Source organism: Pleurodeles waltl, chromosome 10 (assembly GCF_031143425.1).
Source record: "Pleurodeles waltl isolate 20211129_DDA chromosome 10, aPleWal1.hap1.20221129, whole genome shotgun sequence".
Taxonomy (NCBI): Eukaryota; Metazoa; Chordata; class Amphibia; order Caudata; family Salamandridae; genus Pleurodeles; species Pleurodeles waltl.
Window position 1 is genome coordinate 1,030,191,239 of NC_090449.1, and position 19,510 is coordinate 1,030,210,748.

A 19,510-nucleotide genomic window follows, 5' to 3' on the forward strand; every position below is an offset into this window, starting at 1 on the left:
TTTGACCCCGCTGTCTCATGTGTAGCATCTGCTTTGGCGTATATGATCCTGTAAGAAAACTGATTGTTGGTTAAGGGGACTAAGCACTCACCTCAGTAATAATCACAGTCTGTGTCAGGGAGAACCACTAAAGGCATTAAATAAATCTAAGGACACCCCCCTGGTAGTTATTGCTCAGAGCACACAGGCCTAACTCAGTGGCAACTGGTAAATTATTTCTGCATAACCAAAATAAAGTTGAAATGCAAAACCATAAAAAATCCCAATATGAATTAGAACAATAGGTCACACATTAATAAACAAAATGACAAAAACCCAGAGTCCACCCTGTCAAGGGCACAATAACATGGCCCCACACACAAGGCCTTTTGTCCCTGTCCTGGAAGTGAGTTTACATCTCATTCACACATTTCATATGCTACTACGGGCTGCGAGAGGAGAGAGAGCAAAATGCAAGTTTAGCTTCCAGGGACCTCAGGCAGGGCAAATGTAACTTTCTAAAATTCATGTTTCCAAAATATTTATTACAAATCTGTCTTCACTATTGAACTAGGGTTGTAAGAAATGTTTATAAAAGTCCCCAAATTAAATTTGTATACATTTCCTTGGCAGAGATAACATTTATTAAACCTTATATTATATTCCAGTCCTTTCCTGTGGAACAGCCAACCCTACTACATTGCAAATACCTTTGTGGTGTTAGTCACTGAAAGGAAATGTTTAACATAAAACTTTTACAAGTCCCCTTAAATGCCATTCATCCTGCATTGTGGGCAATAGAGCCTACTTAGGGATGACTTATAAATATTTGAAAAGGAAAGTTTAGGCCTGTCAAAAGAGGGTATTTTGACAAGTCATAATTTTCAGTTAAAACGTGCACATCCATACTACTGGTGGCAAGGCTGCAGTCATGTTTACATTGTCACTGTACTGGATGGTACAATGGATGCTAAGGTCCTCTTGTAACACTTAATGTACAAGCCCTAGCTACACCTTGGTACCACTAGAGGCACAGGGGGGCGACCCTGTAGAGAAGGCACATTTCCAACAGCTATCATCCTCACTTTGAGGAGCATATGTTTGCTTAATCTTCCTTTTGTCTACTTCTCCGTTTTTTTATTTAGTGCTGTATCGAGTCACATACTAACATAGATGGAATCAAGGCATATTATGCAGTGAGGAGAAGGGTAGAGTGTGAATAGTGAAGACATACTTCCCAAACAGGCTTAAAAAAATCTATTTACCCACTCGCCATGGCGAGTCTTATTTTATCAGGTCGAGCTATTTTTAGGACCTACTCTCCCCTTCTGACAAATTGACAAAGTACAGGTGTTCTGTTCAGTCAGAAAGTGGAGGAGCAATGAAGATGCCTTTAAATCTTGGTTTTGTCACATTTGCTCTGTGTTCAGAGACAGAGGTCAAAAAGCAGTTGTCTTAAAATAATTTTCCTTCTCATTGCAGAGATCCAGGATTTTGTCAGGTTTTTCCTAAAACACAACACTTACATTGCTAAGTCAACTGCACAAACATTTCCAAAATATATTTCAGTAGTTGTGAAAGCCCATTGTTTGTACTTCTATGTGATGAAACAAAATGTAAAAGGATGAAAACAAATCAGAACACTTTACTTGGTTATGTGCAAAGAATAAATATGTTTTCTGAAACCCAATTTTCACAAATTGTTAATACATAATATAGTTTTATTAATAAAGCTGCAAGTTAGTGGGAAGGTTTTTGAGCATTTCTTCGAAATGTTCTGTCTGTAAATGACAGTGTGTAACCACAACATGCTTTAGAAATATATTTATTAAAAGTGAGTGTTTAAACATAAACTGAGAAACACTCCTGCCCTGATGCAATGCTATTGGTAAACTAAGTGGCAAGTAATGGAGCAGGTGTTCCCTATATGTGGGCTAGATTGTTTTTATACATGGAGCAAACATCTAGTGTATTTATTCAAACTAAAAGATTTTTTTGTACAGCAGAAATGCTAAGCTCACATAGTTGAAGGTACACTCACATGTGACAATGAAGAAAACATTGACCCTTTAAACTAAAATATTTAACTAGGATCACACAATTTGAGACTTGTTTACTGGTCAAGTACGTTACAGTTATGGTTGCACAGATTATTCAAGTTACTCAACCTGCAGGTCTAGTAACATTGTTATGATTTTTCGAGGCCTGCCAAAGTGCTAAGTCCTCTCTCAGCTCCAAGGAAGAAGGTGACGCGCTTACTTTACCTTCAGTTTTTCTTTGTACTTTACCTTCAGTTTTTCTTTGCAAAATGATTCCACGGAGGTTGCGGAGCAGGGAAGAGGTATTGGTTGAATCAATAAATATTTTGTTTTGTGTACCTAGGCTTCAGGTTTGTGCTTCTGAACCATATCGCCAGTCTTTCCTCTCCCATTTTTGTGTTATGTGATTCAATAGGCAGTTAAACTTACATCAACCTTAGGACCATACATCAACATGAGCCTCGGACTCTGATCCTTTGGTGTCCTCTCCTGTAGGACACCTGCAGGACTAAGTAGATTTCTCTTACAGAACTACTTCTAGAAACAGACTAGCTAGTGTTCCATATGTGTTTATATCTTCCACATTCTGCTCTGTCCCTCAGATGCTAATATGTTCTAATACAGGCTCCAAAGTACTAAATAGGAAAACAAAACAAATGATGGGTGCTACAGTTAATATAGATGTTTTTAGAAGCCGTAAGCTGTGGGCTGTAGTATAGAGTGTAGCAGCATCATGCACTATGAATTGCTGCAGGGTTATGGGTGAGAGAGAGATCAGACCCTTATTAGAAGAAGAGGTGTTAATCGTAGCCATGTAGCCCAGGGGTAGACGGTAATACTTTGTTGCTTGTTCTAGAGCTCGACGTCCTCAAGAACCCGAAGTTTCTCTTTGCTTCCTCATGGGACACCCATATCTGCATCTCCCGGTAGCCAGAGACACCAGGCTCCCAGCGGGGCGAGCGTTGTCACCATCACCCATCATAAATCACCCGCTGCTGCCCGGAGAGCCAAGAGCCCGTATCCTGACCGACTCCATCAAGTCAAAGAGGTAGGAGACTCATCTCTCTTCACTGCGGGCACCCTGTCCCCAGTTCAATCAAAAATTCAATCAAAACCCTTCCTGAAACGCAAATGTCTCTTTCTTGGCCTCCCTTCAGCACTTGTCTTCTTGACCCAAGCTCTGCTTCCTTTTCTTATAAATTGCTTCTCTATCCTTTCTTAAATTGATTTAAATGGCGAGTCCAATTTATCGTGTGCCATCTTCCTGTGCAAAAAGCTGTCCTTCTGAGATCTCTGCCCTTTCTTGATAATTTGGATAAATCAGGGGATTTTCTGATGGTTACATATATTAGCAATGGAAGGAAAGTATTACTGCTCTCTTGATTCTTGCTGGAAATTAGACTGGCCTTAAAGACAGGGCACCAGTGAAAAGGAGTGAAGTCACGCTCACTCAAAGCGACACCATGTAGTCAGTAGTTGCATGTAGATGTTACTTTTTTTAGTGGTTGACATACATTGGAGTTCAGAGCCTAGTTGTGCCTTCTGACCTCGAGTTTATGCTCAGGTTGATGTTTAGACTATCATTTTGTTATTTTCCTATGTTTATGTTCTTTATCATTTTCATTGAGTGAGTTGGGAAAACTCAAAGCCCCCCTTATTTACAGCAGTACAGAAATATGAATCTGGGATGAAAGTTCAATACTGATATTTTAGAAACTATAACAAACTGATGTGGGCCCACATGTTTAACTAACGAATAAACAGTCTTGACAATTTGCTTGTGAATTTTCAATGTTCCATTTGCCATGTGTTGCCAGTTCATGTGTGTGTGTTTTTCAAGGTTAAGGAAACTAGGTACTGGTTTGAAATGATGATTCATGTGCAGATTAACAACATTGTGACACTGGAATGGCAAACTAATTTCATATACTATGTATGGAACTCGAAGTAGTGTATTTTACTTTCTCTAAAAAGCTAGTTAGGAAATTATATTTAAAGCATAAGGATTTGCAAATTAATATTCAAATTAATAATAAATGAAATATCATTGCAGTGACAGGTGGCAATACCTTAAGGTAGCAAAGTATAGTCCCACCATTTTCATTTGGACCAAGACTCAGTAGAAAGATATCTATAATACTTTTGTATACATACACAGAAATGCTATGACTTTGAAAAAAGACTAGCAACTAGAACAAGAACTCATGTCATTGTTGGGTGATGTGGCAATGTGTGAACCTTTTTGGAGAAGCATACAGGACAAACCAGCAATGTGACCCATCACCTTGTCGCCCTATAAATAAGAGGCTCTGAGTTACAAATGATGGGACTGCAAACAAATCTTACAAACTATGATCTGATTGCACTCTTTTATAGTTAGACCAGGAACTTTACATTATACTTTAATCAGTTTACACCCAACATATCAATATATGGCATACATTTACGTTATGAAGCAATTACAAAGACTTCCAAGTCCTTGAAACAAAAGAGAATGAGCATAAATCCCTCCAAAATCCCGGGTGGTTATGAACTAAGGCCTTCCACACTTTAAAAAGGCACCGCCCTATTATTATATGAAAGCGTGAAAAGGGGGACAGGACTGTAGTGATGAATATGCAAGATTATTGGATTAAATCCTCAATACTTAAATGATCCAAAATGCTTTCATAACATATTGAACCTCCTTTTTATGTTAATAATATTGCCAATTAGCATTATTGTGAGTGGCACTAGCATGACATGGTACACACAGAGAAACCTAAGTACTATAGAACAATACAGCCATAATGGATCTGCTCTTGAAATTCCACAAATAGGACAGCTTTCCTCTAATTGGACCATTTGTTTTTGGCATCACCTCAGTCACAATAACTGTATCTTGATATTTTGAGTATTTTCGCATTACGCATTATACAAGTTCAAGCTACATCAGAGACACACAACATGTTTGAAATATACTTTTTTATTGACCTTGTAAAACAGATTATTCTTTCATTAAGAGTTTATAGAGAAGCCCTAGCCCACTCTAAGTAAGCTAGACCAAGCCTACTGAAATGTGGATATACATAATATATTTGTGATTTATTAACCATCTTGTACATTTGTTATCTTCATATTCAGAAATGTTTTACTACAATAGGTACTCCTTTTGCTTTCTTTTATGCCAAACTAGTTAGTGCTTAGTATTAGATGGAGCATGCTTGGGTGGTTATTAAGGAGGAACTAAAAACTGAAATTGTTTTGTGAGTTAGATTTATAGACAATAAAATTCCCACCCGAAAAGGGTCAATAGCAGATCTGCATCTTTACAAATCCTTAACAATGAATTAGAGCCGAGAACATATTGGTTTCTTAAACACGTAAATCTAAATAAAAAAATAGAAAATTGCACAGTAGGGTTCATTGAAAACCAGCTTTATGCAACACCAATCACATTGCAAGTAAGTAGCCTTCACCAGGAAATGGCCATGCCTTATTAAGGGATACTGCACAGAAATGTAATTTCAGTAAAGCATGTAACTACTATCTTTGCAAATAATATACATTTAACATTCCACCAATGCAAAGTATTCTCGAGTAAGCTGGATTGAAAGCTTTCAGACCTCAAGAACTAATGGCCTATTAAAATATAATATTCAAAATATCATTTACCTCCCTATCATGAAAGTCAGTATATAGGCAAGTATACATTTACTATTCATAACTCTACGTATATGTCCCTTGAGTATAGCAAATTTACATTTATTGACCACCATATTGTGGGAGTTGATATTTTGGCAATTATGTTTTTCAAAGTGAATATTAAAACCTCAATTTTCTGTTAGAAACCCCTACCCTCAAATGGAATTGGGAGATAAGCAGTATATGAAACTGTTTTTAATATTTCAATGTCATGGCAATGTTTATCTGCCCATGTATTATTTCAAAATAGAAACTTTCTTGTATCATTGTTTCTGCATATTAGCCTTGAAAAAGCATACATAGTGAGACAAAACATGTTAGAGGATGTAAAAGAAATCACAAATTAACTGAACATGCTGCTGGTGCATATTAAAAGCATTTGCATTTACTTTTACTATGTGGAAGCTATCTTGGGAGAGCTGCCTAATTGCTTGCTGCTATGGCTCTGATATTTATTTGTGTGCTATTGTGCTAAGCCTGCTACAGATATCCTGGATAAAACTGCAAATTCTGCAATCAGAAAAGGGTAATTGCACTTTGAATGCTGATACCTTACTCTGAACAGATATTGAAACAATTCAGATTATATCTGCAAAATTCTGATCTGCACTGCAGAAGCATTTTCAGCACCATTACTTGTCGTGAACAAGGTGTATATGTTGGTGAGAGTGGTCACACTGTGGTTCACTAACTTCATCAACCACATCTTCTTCGAGCCATGGTTCATAAACTGATTTTGCCTCACTAGTAGATCATCAGCTCTGGTTTATGAATGCTGCACCATTTCCTAGCTTGCTTTTCCAGGAAAATAAGGGACTTTTCCACAGTTAGTGTGTGTGTGTCATTCTCCTCCTGGGGCCCATTGGTGACCAACTTGCCCCTACCTAGAGAAACTTAGGGTGGAGTGGGTTAGTGTGGGGTGAGGTGGATTGGATTGGAGTGGGGCAGATTGTTTTGATTGGAGTGGATTGTTTGGCATTGTAGTGGGGCAGGTTAGAGTGGGGCAGATTGGAGCAAGGCAGGTCCAGGGCCAGCTTTAGGGGTGTGTGACTGGTGCGGCCGCAGTGGGTGCTGACCTGGAGGGGGGGCGCTGACCTCAGGGGACGGGTGCTGTGTCTAGCAATAACTTACACTGTAAAAGCACCCGGGGAAAGTTCCATGTACACCAGAAGTCAGGCAACAATAAAAATGTCAAAACAACTCTTGTGATTTATGTTCCTGACAGAGACAGATCAGACCAGTGGCAGTTTTGACCCGTTATAAGTCATGCAGAGGGTTAATATGCCTGCTGCAAAGAGCACATCTGTATTATATGCGAATAGCTGAGGGGGGATAGTAAAACTAGCCTTTACCGTAGCTTTAAAACAAAAGAAATGTATGTGAGAGAGGACTGTGGAGAGATGAGGGGCACTTTTGCTGGGTGATAGTGTGGAAATCTGAAGAGGAGTTCACGGGCGGTACCAAAATTGATTGTCGCACAGGGTGCCACCGGTGCTAAAGCCGGCCCGAGGCAGGGTGAATTTGATTGGAATGGGGTAGATTGTTTTGAACTGAAGTGGGGCAGATTGTTTTGGATTGGGGCAGATTGTAGTGGGATAGATTGTTTTGGATTGGAGTGTGGCAGATTATTTTGGATTGGACTGTGGGCAGATTGGAGTGGGACAGATTGGAATAGGGCAAATTGTTTTGGATTGGAATGGTGCAGATTGGAAAAGGCTGAATTGGAGTGGGCCAGATTGTTTTGGATTGGAGTGGGCCAAATTGTTTTGGATTGGAGTGGGCAGAATGTTTTGGATTGGAGTGGGGCAGATTATATTATAGTGGATTGGAGTCGGGTGGATTGTGTTGTTGTGGGGTTGATTGGATGTGAGTGGGGTGGGCTGAGGTGCATTGGATTAGAGTGTGGCAGATTGTTTTTGATTGGAGTGGGGCAGGCTAGAGTGTGGTGCTTTGGAGTGTGGCAGATTATTTTGGATTGGAGTGGGGGAGATTGGAGTGGGGGAGATTGGAGTGAGGTGGATTTGAGTGGGACAGATTGTTTTGGATTGAAGTGGGGCAGATGGGAGTGGGACTTATTGTTTTGGTTCGAGTGGGGCAGATTGTTTTGATTGGAGTTGGGTAGATTGTTTTGTGGTGTGGCAGATTGTTTTTGATTAGTGGGGTGAATTGGAGTGGAGCAGATTAGATTGGAGTGGGTTGGGAGGATTTGAGTGGGGTGGGCTGGAGTGAACTAGATTGGGGTGGAGTGGATTGGTGTAGAGTTGGGTGGATAGTAGTGGGGTGGATTTGAGTGGGGTGAATCGGGGTGCACGAATATGTGTTAAAGCATCATTTCAGAGATTACACATAATAAGGAAACACTGTTGCTTTGCAGTATTTCAAACAAGTTAATTGTCATCTTTTGACGTCAGCGCCCACAAGCAAAAATAAAAGAAAACATGAGTAGAAACTGAGAAAAGACGACTTGGCAAAATAAAAGAAAGTTAGCTTTAAAAATAAAACTTTGCCATTTTGTTTGTCCTGCTAGGCACGTTTTTGCTAGTCACATGCCTTCTGTTTGCGGGGCACTAGAAGTTTAAAAGAACAAATAGTACCTCGATGATGTTGGGAGCAGTGGACGGGAACTAATTAAGTTGAATCAATTAGTGCTTGATCCCTGCTCCACACAGAGAAATGATGCCAGGCCTGCAGCAGTGAATTATGAAGCTGTAAAGAAGAGTGCCGGGCAAAACAACAAATGGTAAGCGACAGGCGGGCTCCAAGCCCTTTACAGCGCCTCGCAATTGAGACGCATGTCCTAGCGGATGCACTCGCAGGCTCGACCCTAATAAAATGTCCTTTTTCCTCATCCTGTCAGATGAGATCTCATTGTTCATGAACCTGAAACTCTCTCAGCCATTCAAGTCAAAATAATTTTTTGCTCAAACCAAGTTTTCTGAACTGGTGCACGAACCGAGCTATACTTAATATCAACATTTTTTAGTACGGTTTACACTTTTAAATGCAAATATCCAGTGCTTTAAATTAAAATGTAAAAGTGCAGGTACTCACTATTTAGAGTACCTGTTTGCTCCTGAGAAGTGCCAGTACTCTCCTATTACATGTATTGCAGCAGTTCTGAGAAGTGCCGGTGCTCTCCTATTACATGTATTGCAGCAGTTCTGAGAAGTGCAGGTACTTTCCCTTTAAAATTAAAGAAGTGCAGGTACTCGGTACCGGATAGTACCTGCACATTTAAAGCACTGCAAATATCTCAATAAACCTGTACAGATTTCCATCAAAAGTCCTGTTCTCGCATGAGTTCTGCCTGCATGCCATGTCTGATCATGACAGGCCCCTGCTTTGAGTTGTAGGGGGAAACCAACAATATAAATTGGGATTTTATGTGCACAGCCCAAAAGTGACTTTCCTTGACGAAACTTGTGCGGAATTCGGCCTGGAGAACCAGAGTTAAACGGATTTTGTACTGATAGCTTGAAAGTTATCCTGAAACAAAAACAAGTTTTATCTCACCTATAACGCTGCAATACAACGGTGTGTATCTTAGTAGTTCAATGTGTGCCTCATTTGTCACTTTCTCACATTTTTTTTCAAACCATTCCGGCTAACCAGCTAACTTGAGCAATGTATTTAACCTGCCCTTGTACTGCCTGCTGGTGTGTTTGTGCCAAACCGAAAACACCACAGCGTGAGGCTCACTACAGAACAATTTAAATAAAATATTATTTACAAGGGCTTCTTCTATTCTATACACATTAGCCCTTGTGAACCAGGCTAGGCATCTTCCATGGACTTTGCAGTCCACCCATGGCCCTTCTTATTTGCATTTCTGCTGCAGGAAGGATGAGTTTTCAGGACGCTGTAACACTTTAGCGATGTAAGTAACCCATGAATTATCAGTGATACACTGTAGGTGCATTTTTGCCGACTGGGAATTACCCACTCTTTGCTTCTTCGTTTAAAGGTAAATATTCTTAATAATTTCATAATCTGAAAACAGTTTCACTTTGAAGGTGACCCTGTAGTCAAAAAACTGACATGTCTCAAGGACGTTTAACAATCACTGACATGCTTTGTCTTGTTTATAGTTCATCATTTCCATTTGATTGAACTGCTTTAAGAACGATGGAAATTGAGGCTGTAAAACATCAGAGATCCCCAGTGTTCTGGAGAGGAAACACAGTGCATAGAACCCTCCTTCTGAAATGTGTGTTTCGATTTGTGGTAAAATTAATCCAATCACGGGTTATATGTGTCAAGAAACAATTATTGCAACACGTTCAATAGTCTGATTTTACTACCAATCTGATGTAATTAATAGGCAATAGCAAAAGCTTGGTGTGTGGTGTTTTACGAAGTTTCCAATGATACGCTTCATAATGGCACTGGAGAAAATACATTCCCTACCGAAATCAAGGTGCATGCAAACACATTCCAAAATATTGAAAGGATGAGTTTTACAGGTTTTTTAAAAACTAGTCTTAGCTGGTCGGTAGGGGGACGAAAGCCCTTGCATGAATAGGAAAGCTGTACCACATTGCTCCAGATCTATATGATCTGATGTGTACTCAGTGCTTAATTTGTGCTTAGTGTTTCCGGTGCGGAGCACCAGCACTTATTTTTGAGGGCAGGCACTTATTTTTCTGCTTCAAGCATTTACTATGAGCAAAAGAGACACATGAGAAAGACGGAGGAAGAGAAAAAAAAGGAAAAAAGCGTCAGAAAGGGGAAAGGCAGAAAGCTGCAAGAGTGAGCTGCAGGGGTAGGGAGTGGCTGTGAACGGATTAAAGGGGCCCGAGATGGCCTCAGGATTACGCTGCCTTGGTATTCCGTGTTCGCACATTAAATTGCAGCAGCCGCAAGTTTAAGAGGAGGGCTTTGGGCACCGGCACATTTTTATTTACAAATTAGGCACTGTGTATACTGAGTTTTTCCACTAGCGAACTTGACAATCTGAGCCCACTGGAGATGCTGCAGGACTTTCTGCAATGGTGCAACCTGGGGGCTTAGCTTCCCAAACCCACCCTAAGCTAAGGGATGCCACTGCCTCTCATACCAGGCTGTGGGACACTGATTGCTGGTGACAGCAACTATAATTCATGATATAGGTCTTTCTCCTGTATTCATCGAGGGCAGGCAATATATGATCATACCCTGTAACATGAATGCAGTCCATGATCATTGGATCCGTGCCTTTCTCCATGTGTATGTGTGTCTACTGTGTGTGCCTGACATGTTTCATGTATTCGTAGAGGGAACACACAGATAGGTTTCTTACTGATGACAGTGTGGGTACTTGCACTAAGTGGTGTTTCCCCTTTGGGTGTCGTTGGGCCAGATGTATGTAGATGCAATTTAGCATTTCCTAAATAGCTACTTTATAGAAATCGCTATTTAGGAAATGTAAAAGGCTATGTACAAAGATACTGATTTCCTAACAGCGATACCTACAAAGTAGGAATCACTATATAAGTAGGAATCCCTATTAGGAAATCGCAAATAAGAAATCCCATGCCATTTGTGACAACGTGCCAGTTTTCTATCTCCCAAATAGCAATTTCCTATTAGGATTCGGACCGTTAAGAAATGCAAAATGGCTTTGTACATCTGGCCCATTGTCCTTTGTTGTCACCATGGCACTCTGCTTGATGTCACATCATGGGATCTGCCAGAAGGACCTTTTGTTTGTATGTTTTTGGGGAGAACATACATCTGCTTCCCTGCTGGTCGACCAGTCTCCATCTGTCTTGGGGTCTGATTTCTGTTTCCCCATCTGTGTTGTGATCAGCACCTCTAGCAACAAGGAAACCGTGTTTGGGAAAGTGTAGTTTGACTAGTTGCCCAGAGTCCCCTGGGTGGCCTTTGCAGAAAACCTGGTAAACATTGTAAGGGGAAACATTTTAGGAACCACCAGGTTTTGTGTTCCTCTAAGTTCCCGGTACAGACCGTCCTCAAAGCCGGATAAATACTGGCTCATCTAGGCTGGAGTTGTAGCTTAACTAGGCTTCGGAACAAGACTGAATGCAGCAGCCCAAAGAGAGATGTATCTGGGACACATTCCAAGGCCAGGAGCACGTCTAGGAACTAGAGAAGACCTGCTACCTTGTCCTGCCTTGGAAGAGGAGGAGCATTTTCAGGGCCCTTAAACAGTGGGGTAGAGAGCAAAATCCAGCTGGCTGAAGCCTGCGTAGAAGTTACCTCAAGGGAGTAAGCCACTCAGGGGGATCAAGGACCCTGCAACCCAGCTTGCTGTAATTGACTGAAATGCATCTGATTTGATGAGAGCATTCCAGGCCCACAGGTTTTCTGAACCTGCTTCATCCGCGGTCCACCGCATGCCACCACTGACTTTGAGAGAACTCATAGGTGTCTGTTTCCAGCCAGTGAGGGACACGGGCATTTATCTCGTCACCTGGGACCTAACCAGTGGTAGGAACGTCCCTGCGATTCCCTCTTTGGTTGATCTTGCTTTTCTGGCCTTTTCCCCAACCGAAACAGAACTTGCGGTGAGATGAGCCCGATATTGTGTGGGCACACAGTGGCTGTTACCTCATTTGTGCTCCTAGGTTGCCTTCTTCCAGCCCATGAGAAAGTCTTCTTGAGAAAGCTCTGTTGCTGATGTTGTGTCAGTCATCACTGCTCCCATCATGGACACCATCACTGCTCACTCATGCTGCCCTTAGAACACCCACACCAGGCCTGGCTGTTTTCTACGCTTACGGAGCCTCCACAGAGCTGCCACCTGACTGCATGGCACCAGTCGCCTACGTGAAATGTAAATTCTGCTACAAAGTCTGATCCCAATATCCTTCAATCACTTAATTTGTGCATTAGATATTGACTTGTAATTTAACATTTTATTCTGTTATTCTTTCCTCACTCTTCACCTTGTACAATATTATTACAATGAATTGATTGTGTGGACAGTAATGCATTAGTGTTGGCATTGTGTTAACCTCGGTCACTAATTACTTTAATTAATCATATGAAAGATCCATGCTTTCACAGTCATGCATCCATCAGCAAGCAATCCTACCTCTGTGATCCTGCAGCAACAGCAGCCTGTTCCACTGCAACCACCACCACGCTAACATCCAACCCCGCGCGCCTCGGCGTCATTGGAGGCGCTATTGTTCACATCAGATGGCATGCCACTTAAGGTGGGGCAGTTTGCAGCTGTGTCCTCTGTCCTTTATCTGACAACCTTAATGATACCCTGCTCAGGTAGAGGCACTGCTGAGATGATGACAAACTGTGATATTAAGGTAGACAGCCATACAGACCACTCTGCCTGTTTATCTGGAACCTGCTAGCTGATAAAAGTAACCACAGTTCATTTAACTAGCTGGAAAAAGTCTCTCCAAAAATGCTTTATTTCTGGAGATATCGTCACCCAGTTGATTTCACACAAGTTAAATGCTGTTCAGCATGTGTATCACACGGTATTCAGCCATGACGGCAATATGTCAGTGTCCAGGCGACCTGCCTCAAGTGTGAAAGAATGAAGCAGTCTGCTGACCCGCCAGTTATATTAAATGTTTCTGGAGAAACCTCAAGGAAATTGTTGTCCAATAAAGCAGATGGCAGAACACCATCGGATGTCACAGCAAATGTGGATGAAACACAGTCCATGTTTAAGCAAGAAGAGATGTACTTTTGCTCTGCCTTTTCTTACTGGTACCTGCAAATTGAGGTGAGGCTGCTGAAGTTAGGGCTGGTGATGGAGCACCTGAAAAGATAGGCAGTGTGACCTGAGGAGCCCCAAAGGGGCGCTGGACCACGGAGATGCATGTGCTTCTCCCATGTGTCTGAAGAAGAGCTGGGGTGCTACACAGGAAGACTGGTGTGAATACAGCCGATGGACACCCGGAACCACAGGTTTGAAGGGTGCCTGTGGGCCTGTAGAGGAGATATCAGGCTATTATTATGGGAGCTATAAATCAATGTACACTGTTCCAAAACTACACTTGGTTTTGAAAGGCGACCTGAATTGTCAGGAGCAAGAGCCCTCATGCATCACAATGGATGACGAGCATCATCATCAGGCAGTGCTTCTCACCAAGCCGGCACTGCAATGCTTGGTGGGCTCCCCGGAGGGGGCTCTTATGCCGTATTGTTCAACTAGAGTAAGCGAGGTAGTTACGCTAGGAATAGAATACTGGAGAGAACAAGTGATAGATTAAAATTGGTTATTCATCATACCTAAACAGAAATACTTTAATCGATGCAGCATTGATGAAGACCTAGATTAAAAGCGAAAATATGAGGGTCAAAAAAGGAGTACAATGCTCGAATGACTCTCCAAAGCAAACCAAAGGGGAGATGCAAAATTTACATGGCTCCTCTATCAGGCAAGGCCAACATGTTTCGCGTCCTTACGGTCCCTATGGATCCATAGACGCTTCATCAGGAACAAAAATGAATAATCTTCTCCAAAAACCAATATAAACAAAATGGGGTCTATATCTAGGATTCTGAGGTGAGACGGTCACTTACATAGTAATCACCTAGTCTGGTCACCCTAAAAAACAAAACATAAACAACATAGAACGTCAGAAGGACTGACAATATTGAGTGTAGTAAAATTGGTAAGTAATCACACATCACACGTGGCAAGTGCGAAAGAAGTGCAGTACCAGAGAAGTAGAATAAAAATAGTTATAGAAATGAATATAAAGAAAGAATATAAAAAATAAAATAAAAAAAAAAAGAATATAAAAAAAATTATTATGGGAGACCATCTAATTGGGGACATCAGGCTTTCCCTTGGCTTATAAATTTAAGGCGTGTGAGATGGGTGCAGATGTTAAGCAGAGCAAGGGAAGAAACCCTTATATGAGAAGGGTTGGGTGCTAACTTTTCTCTAACAGCAAAGCCATATTTGTGATCACGTGTTACAATTTGGCGCCCTCCTCTGGTCATTTGTGGTGCTGCAGGAAGGTGGCTGGTAGCCCTAACATTGCACAGGCCCAGGGTGAGAAACAGAACTTATGTGATGTGTCCTCATACAAGAACTGACTACATCTCAGAAGTGAGCATTGCCTATTTTCCCTTGAAATAAATAAGCCTCCCATCTTGAAACTTTGGCTCTGCTGGATTCCTTGGCATTTCCTCCAGTGTGTGTTGACTCTGCTATTGTTCTTATAGCTAAATACTATGGCCCTCATTAATGTGGCGGTATCACCACCAACAGGCTGGCGGTGTATACCACCACATTATGAGTGTGGTGGGTTTGCCGCTGGCAACCTGCCACATCTCCACTCATACCGCCAGGGCAGTATGAACCGCTGGGCCCGAGATGTTCATCTCTGACCCGGCGGGCCACAGATGACTGCCAGCGTCATTGTGACCCGGCCTACCACCATGGTTTTCGCTGTGGTAGCACCGCCACGAAAACAATGGCGGTAGGGCTATCAGTGACAGGGAATTCCTAGCCTGTCACCGGTAGGCGGCTCCCCCCATACAAACACTATTCCCCCACCCCCCATACAAACACTAGCCCCCCTACCCACATCCATGCACTAACCCACCCACCCCAATCCATGCACAGACCCGCAGACACACACACTCACACACAACACCCATACATACACACGCAGACATGCACCCACCACACATCACCCCCTACACCCCACAGCCATACATGCACTCAGGCACGAATACAAACAGACATCCAGACACGCACTCACTTCAACATCCATACATGCATTCACTCACACATACTCACACGCATTCAGGCATGCATACACACAGACATCCAAACACGGATTCACACACGCATACGTACATTCATACACACACAGACACACACACACAACACCCTCCCTTCCTCCTCTCCTGTCGGGCGCCCGACTTACCTTGTCCAGTGAGGAGGTCATCTGGCAGGGAATGGGAAGCCGGCAGCACCCCGCCAGCAGGATACAGCCAGGCCATATTATGGGCCATAATATGGCAGGCGGTGTCCTACTGGCGGGGCGGTGCATGTGGTAGCAACAACAGTGTACAACCGCCCGCCAGCATGGCTACTGACAGATTTCTGCCCTGATCATGGCAGAAATCCGGCAGTACCCATAATATGGTGGGCGGAAGACCGCTAGCACTGCGGTCTTCTGGCACCCGTGGCATCAGCGGTATGTGAAAATACCACCAATGTCATAATGAGGGCCTATGTTTGGTGGTCATTAAACGCCTGGTGAACCCTCACTTGAATTTCTGTAAAAGATTCAACATTTGTACGAACCAGTGCTTAAAATGCTCCAGTGCAAGTGGGATCTCCACCTCTGGGGAATCTAGGCTGTCATCACTGCTTTTTTTGGAATTGCATACAGACAGCTTTTTGGTTCCTGTTGTCAGTGTGTTCTGTTGTCTGTGTATTATGCCAACACTTACTGTAGGCTTGGGCCCAGCTTATTGCTTACCATTGTTTGGCTATCTTGACACTCATTTGCTTGTTTCCCATCCAATGGTTTTCTTTTGTCTTCTTGTGTTTGTCCCTCCCCTGTACCCTAGCTTCTTTACCATCCTTTTGATTGAATGGCTTGCGTTCTTCCAGGGCTCACATTAGCCAACTATTTTTTTTCTTTTTCTTTGGGCACTTCACGGGAGTGCTCGTATTTTCTTGCTCTTTCCCCCATGTGCTCCTTCCGCCATCTCAGCCTTGTCCCTCATGCTCTCTATGTTGCTCCCTACCCACCTCAGGTCATACATAAAAGCAGAGCAACGTGCATAGTTTTCAATCTTTAAATAAGAAGCAAGCCTTATGGGCTGGTGTTCTTTTATCCCCTGCCTTCCGCACGTTGCATGAAAGCCCTGGTTTGGGCACTTGAGGGTAATAGTTACAGCCATTGGGGAGGGTGGGCTGCTGCACTCATTCAGCCTGCATCTGTGGCAGAATGTTTACTTAGAGTGAGTCCCTGGCAGATACCTCTTCTCATGCAGACCCATAAATCTGCTCCCTGGGCTGCTGCAGAGAGCACATGGCTTGAGCATTTGCCCTAGTTCAGTCTTGTGGAAAGTAAGTGGTGAATGGTCTCCTTTTAATTCTGGCACTTCTACAGGCAAAAGTAATGTTGCTTCAAGTATTTCATTTACTTTTAATGTGGCAACAGCCTTTTGAAATTATGAGTTTCTAGAAAAAAATTAAAATATTGAAATTAATGGCCAGTTTCAAGATACCTTAAGATATGTGTTTGCTTCCATCCAGTATTTTCAAATTGTTTTATTTTACATTTTTAACCAATGCTTTGCAAACAAGCATTGGCAAAGTCAGTAGCTTAGCACTCACATAAAGGCACGACCTATTGGCTTTGCCAATCCTTTTATTACAGAAGCCGCTGAGAAGCTTCACCTCACATCTATATAATTGAAGCCTCTCATCTATAGCACAGGGGTGAGTGCCTCCATAAGACTAGGTAAGGCCTCATGGCGCCACCAACAGGGAGCAGAAAAAAGAGCAGTTTTACAGCTGAGATGGTCAAATCCAGCTCTTTTTCTGAAGCAGGCGAAGTGCTAACTGGGTATAAGTGTATGACTTTGGTGGCAATAAACCTCACACCTTCCTTAAATATAAGCTCCAATCTGATATCTTATTAATTACTTAAAATGAGTCTTCAAGCAGCTGCTTCCTGTGTGAAGATGGCCTACATATTATCCCAAGGTGAATGACTTCCTGTTGGCCATCTCTACACTGGCCTTTGTTTCTCTATTGGTTCCCAGGACCTGGATTACCCTCTATCCTATCTAAATGCAACATCTCTACTCACTGCACCATGTCCCAGTAAGGGCAATAACATTCAATCTCTTGGAGTCAAGGTCTGGAATGACCTCGTTAACAGGTACTAGCCAAAAGAAAGTGATGGGTGGAGGCTTGAATAATCTCGGCCACCCGGTGATAGCCCTGGGCCGCATTCCATTCTGCGGGTACCAGAGAGAGGCAGCAGGAAGGAAGTGACCCCTATTGAGCGAAGAGGTGTATATTCCAATTTGGAAAATGGGCAAGTGGAGCAGGGAAGGAGGTGCAGGAACTGTAGTGCAAGGATAAGTGAAGAAAAGGACAAAGGTCACAGCAGCGCTTGAGCCCTAAACCTGGAAGCATAGTAGCTGACCGTTAACCACTAGGCCACGAGGCCGGTACCAGAGACCAAGAAGAAGAAAAGTGGCATGCACCTTGACTTAGGCTCAAGAACACTAGTACCATGCTTAACAGGGCACTAGTGTTCCAGTGGCCCTAGCTAGGCTGCCACTTCCCTGTATCTGTGCCAGGCACTCTACTCCTGCATCACAAGACCCCTGCCGGGGGAGCTATGGAGCATGTACATTTCCTCAGGCTCAAGAATCCTATCCTAGTACAATGCTCGACAGGTCCCTAGTGTACCAGTGGACTCTACGTAGGCTGCCACTTTCCCGCATCTTTGCCGTGATCTTTGTCCCTGCATCACAGGACCCCTGGGCAGCAGTGATATACACCGAGACAGGGAGCCGTGACACACAGGGGAGGTACCAGTGCTCACCATGTACATCCAAATTGTTCCCGTATGTATCAATGAAGATTCCAGTTCGAAAATGCTGTGTAGTTACATTTATTGTTCATCCAAAATTATTCAATAAGGTAGTATCCATCATACATCAAGAGAAATAACAGCCAACACGTGTTTCGTCAACAAGACTTCCTGTCATTGTCATTAGATCTACCAAGAGAGCGTCTATCACTTCTATAATCTTTGCAGGGGAAGGCATATAAAGGTATGCTATGCACTTTTTAAGCCTTTTTTTTTAAAAGACGTTTTTTATTGAGTCAAATTCAAGACCATTAACTTAACATTCCCAAAGCAGAGATATGCAGTTGTGGATATATATGAATAAAGAATATTGTACTTAAAAATGCATATTAAACATGTAAATGAATTAGGCATATACGCAATATAGTATCAAAGACTCCAAGTTTGAATAAATAAAGAAGAAACAGAAAGGGAGAGGGAGAAGAGCTTTAGGGATATACTGTAAAAGGGAATCAAGTGATAGCCATGTGAAGAAAAAGGTAATAGACAATAGTTATAGCGCCTATAAGATGAAAGAAGTATATATAAGAAGAAAAACAGGAAATATAGTTGACATTTAAAAAAAGAGGAGAAAAATCTATTTCCTTCACAGTGCGTGAGAGATAGTTACTTAATGGCAGCCATAGCTGATGACGTTTGAAGAAAGTTCCTGTTGAATCAAGCTTGTAGCTGCCAAGTCTATGATGATAACATACAGAATTCCACCATTGTGTGAGAGTAATGTTCTCTGAAGGATCCCAGTTAGAAGTAATAATAGAAATTGCAATAGAAGACAAGAGGTCCACCAGTTTTCCAAGGGGCTTGAATGAACTCCAAACTTCGTGCATGCCATCCAAAAACAGTAATTCATATGACATTGGCAAGGAGATCTGAGCTATTACTGAAATGCAAGACCATATTGAGGAACAAAAAGTAGGTAGGAATGGACACGAAAAAAACATGTGAAAGACAGTACCCTATTGAGTGTGGCAGCACCAACAATTGTCATTTTATGTAAGTATGAGTTTGTAAAGGCATACAGGAGTGTACAAAAGTCTATTATAAAACAGATATAGGGTCTGCGTGAGGCTTGCACTGCGTGCAGTGGAATGTATCTTGTACCACATTCTATCCCATAAAAAGTTGGCCAAACACCAAGATCTAATTCCCACAATGTCCCAAAACGTGTTTTGAGTCTAGGTGTAACAGACGTTCCTAAAAGTTTATAAATACCAGCTTCCCTAGGATAACTAGACGTTACGATCAGGCTTT

General features: G+C 42.3%; 1 protein-coding gene across 2 annotated transcripts in view; it reads left to right on the forward strand.

Annotated features, from left to right (window-relative positions):
• The window catches only part of OSBPL10 (oxysterol binding protein like 10), a 553,744-nt gene that overhangs the window by 287,615 nt on the left and 246,619 nt on the right, over positions 1-19,510 (forward strand). Inside the window, exon 4 of one of the 2 annotated variants that reach the window (XM_069211998.1) lies at positions 2,875-3,066. The exons of the other annotated variant lie outside the window; for it this stretch is intronic. Within the exon in view, the coding sequence (XP_069068099.1) occupies positions 2,875-3,066 (192 nt within the window). The remainder of the gene's footprint in view (positions 1-2,874; positions 3,067-19,510) is intronic. 2 annotated transcript variants of the gene reach the window in all.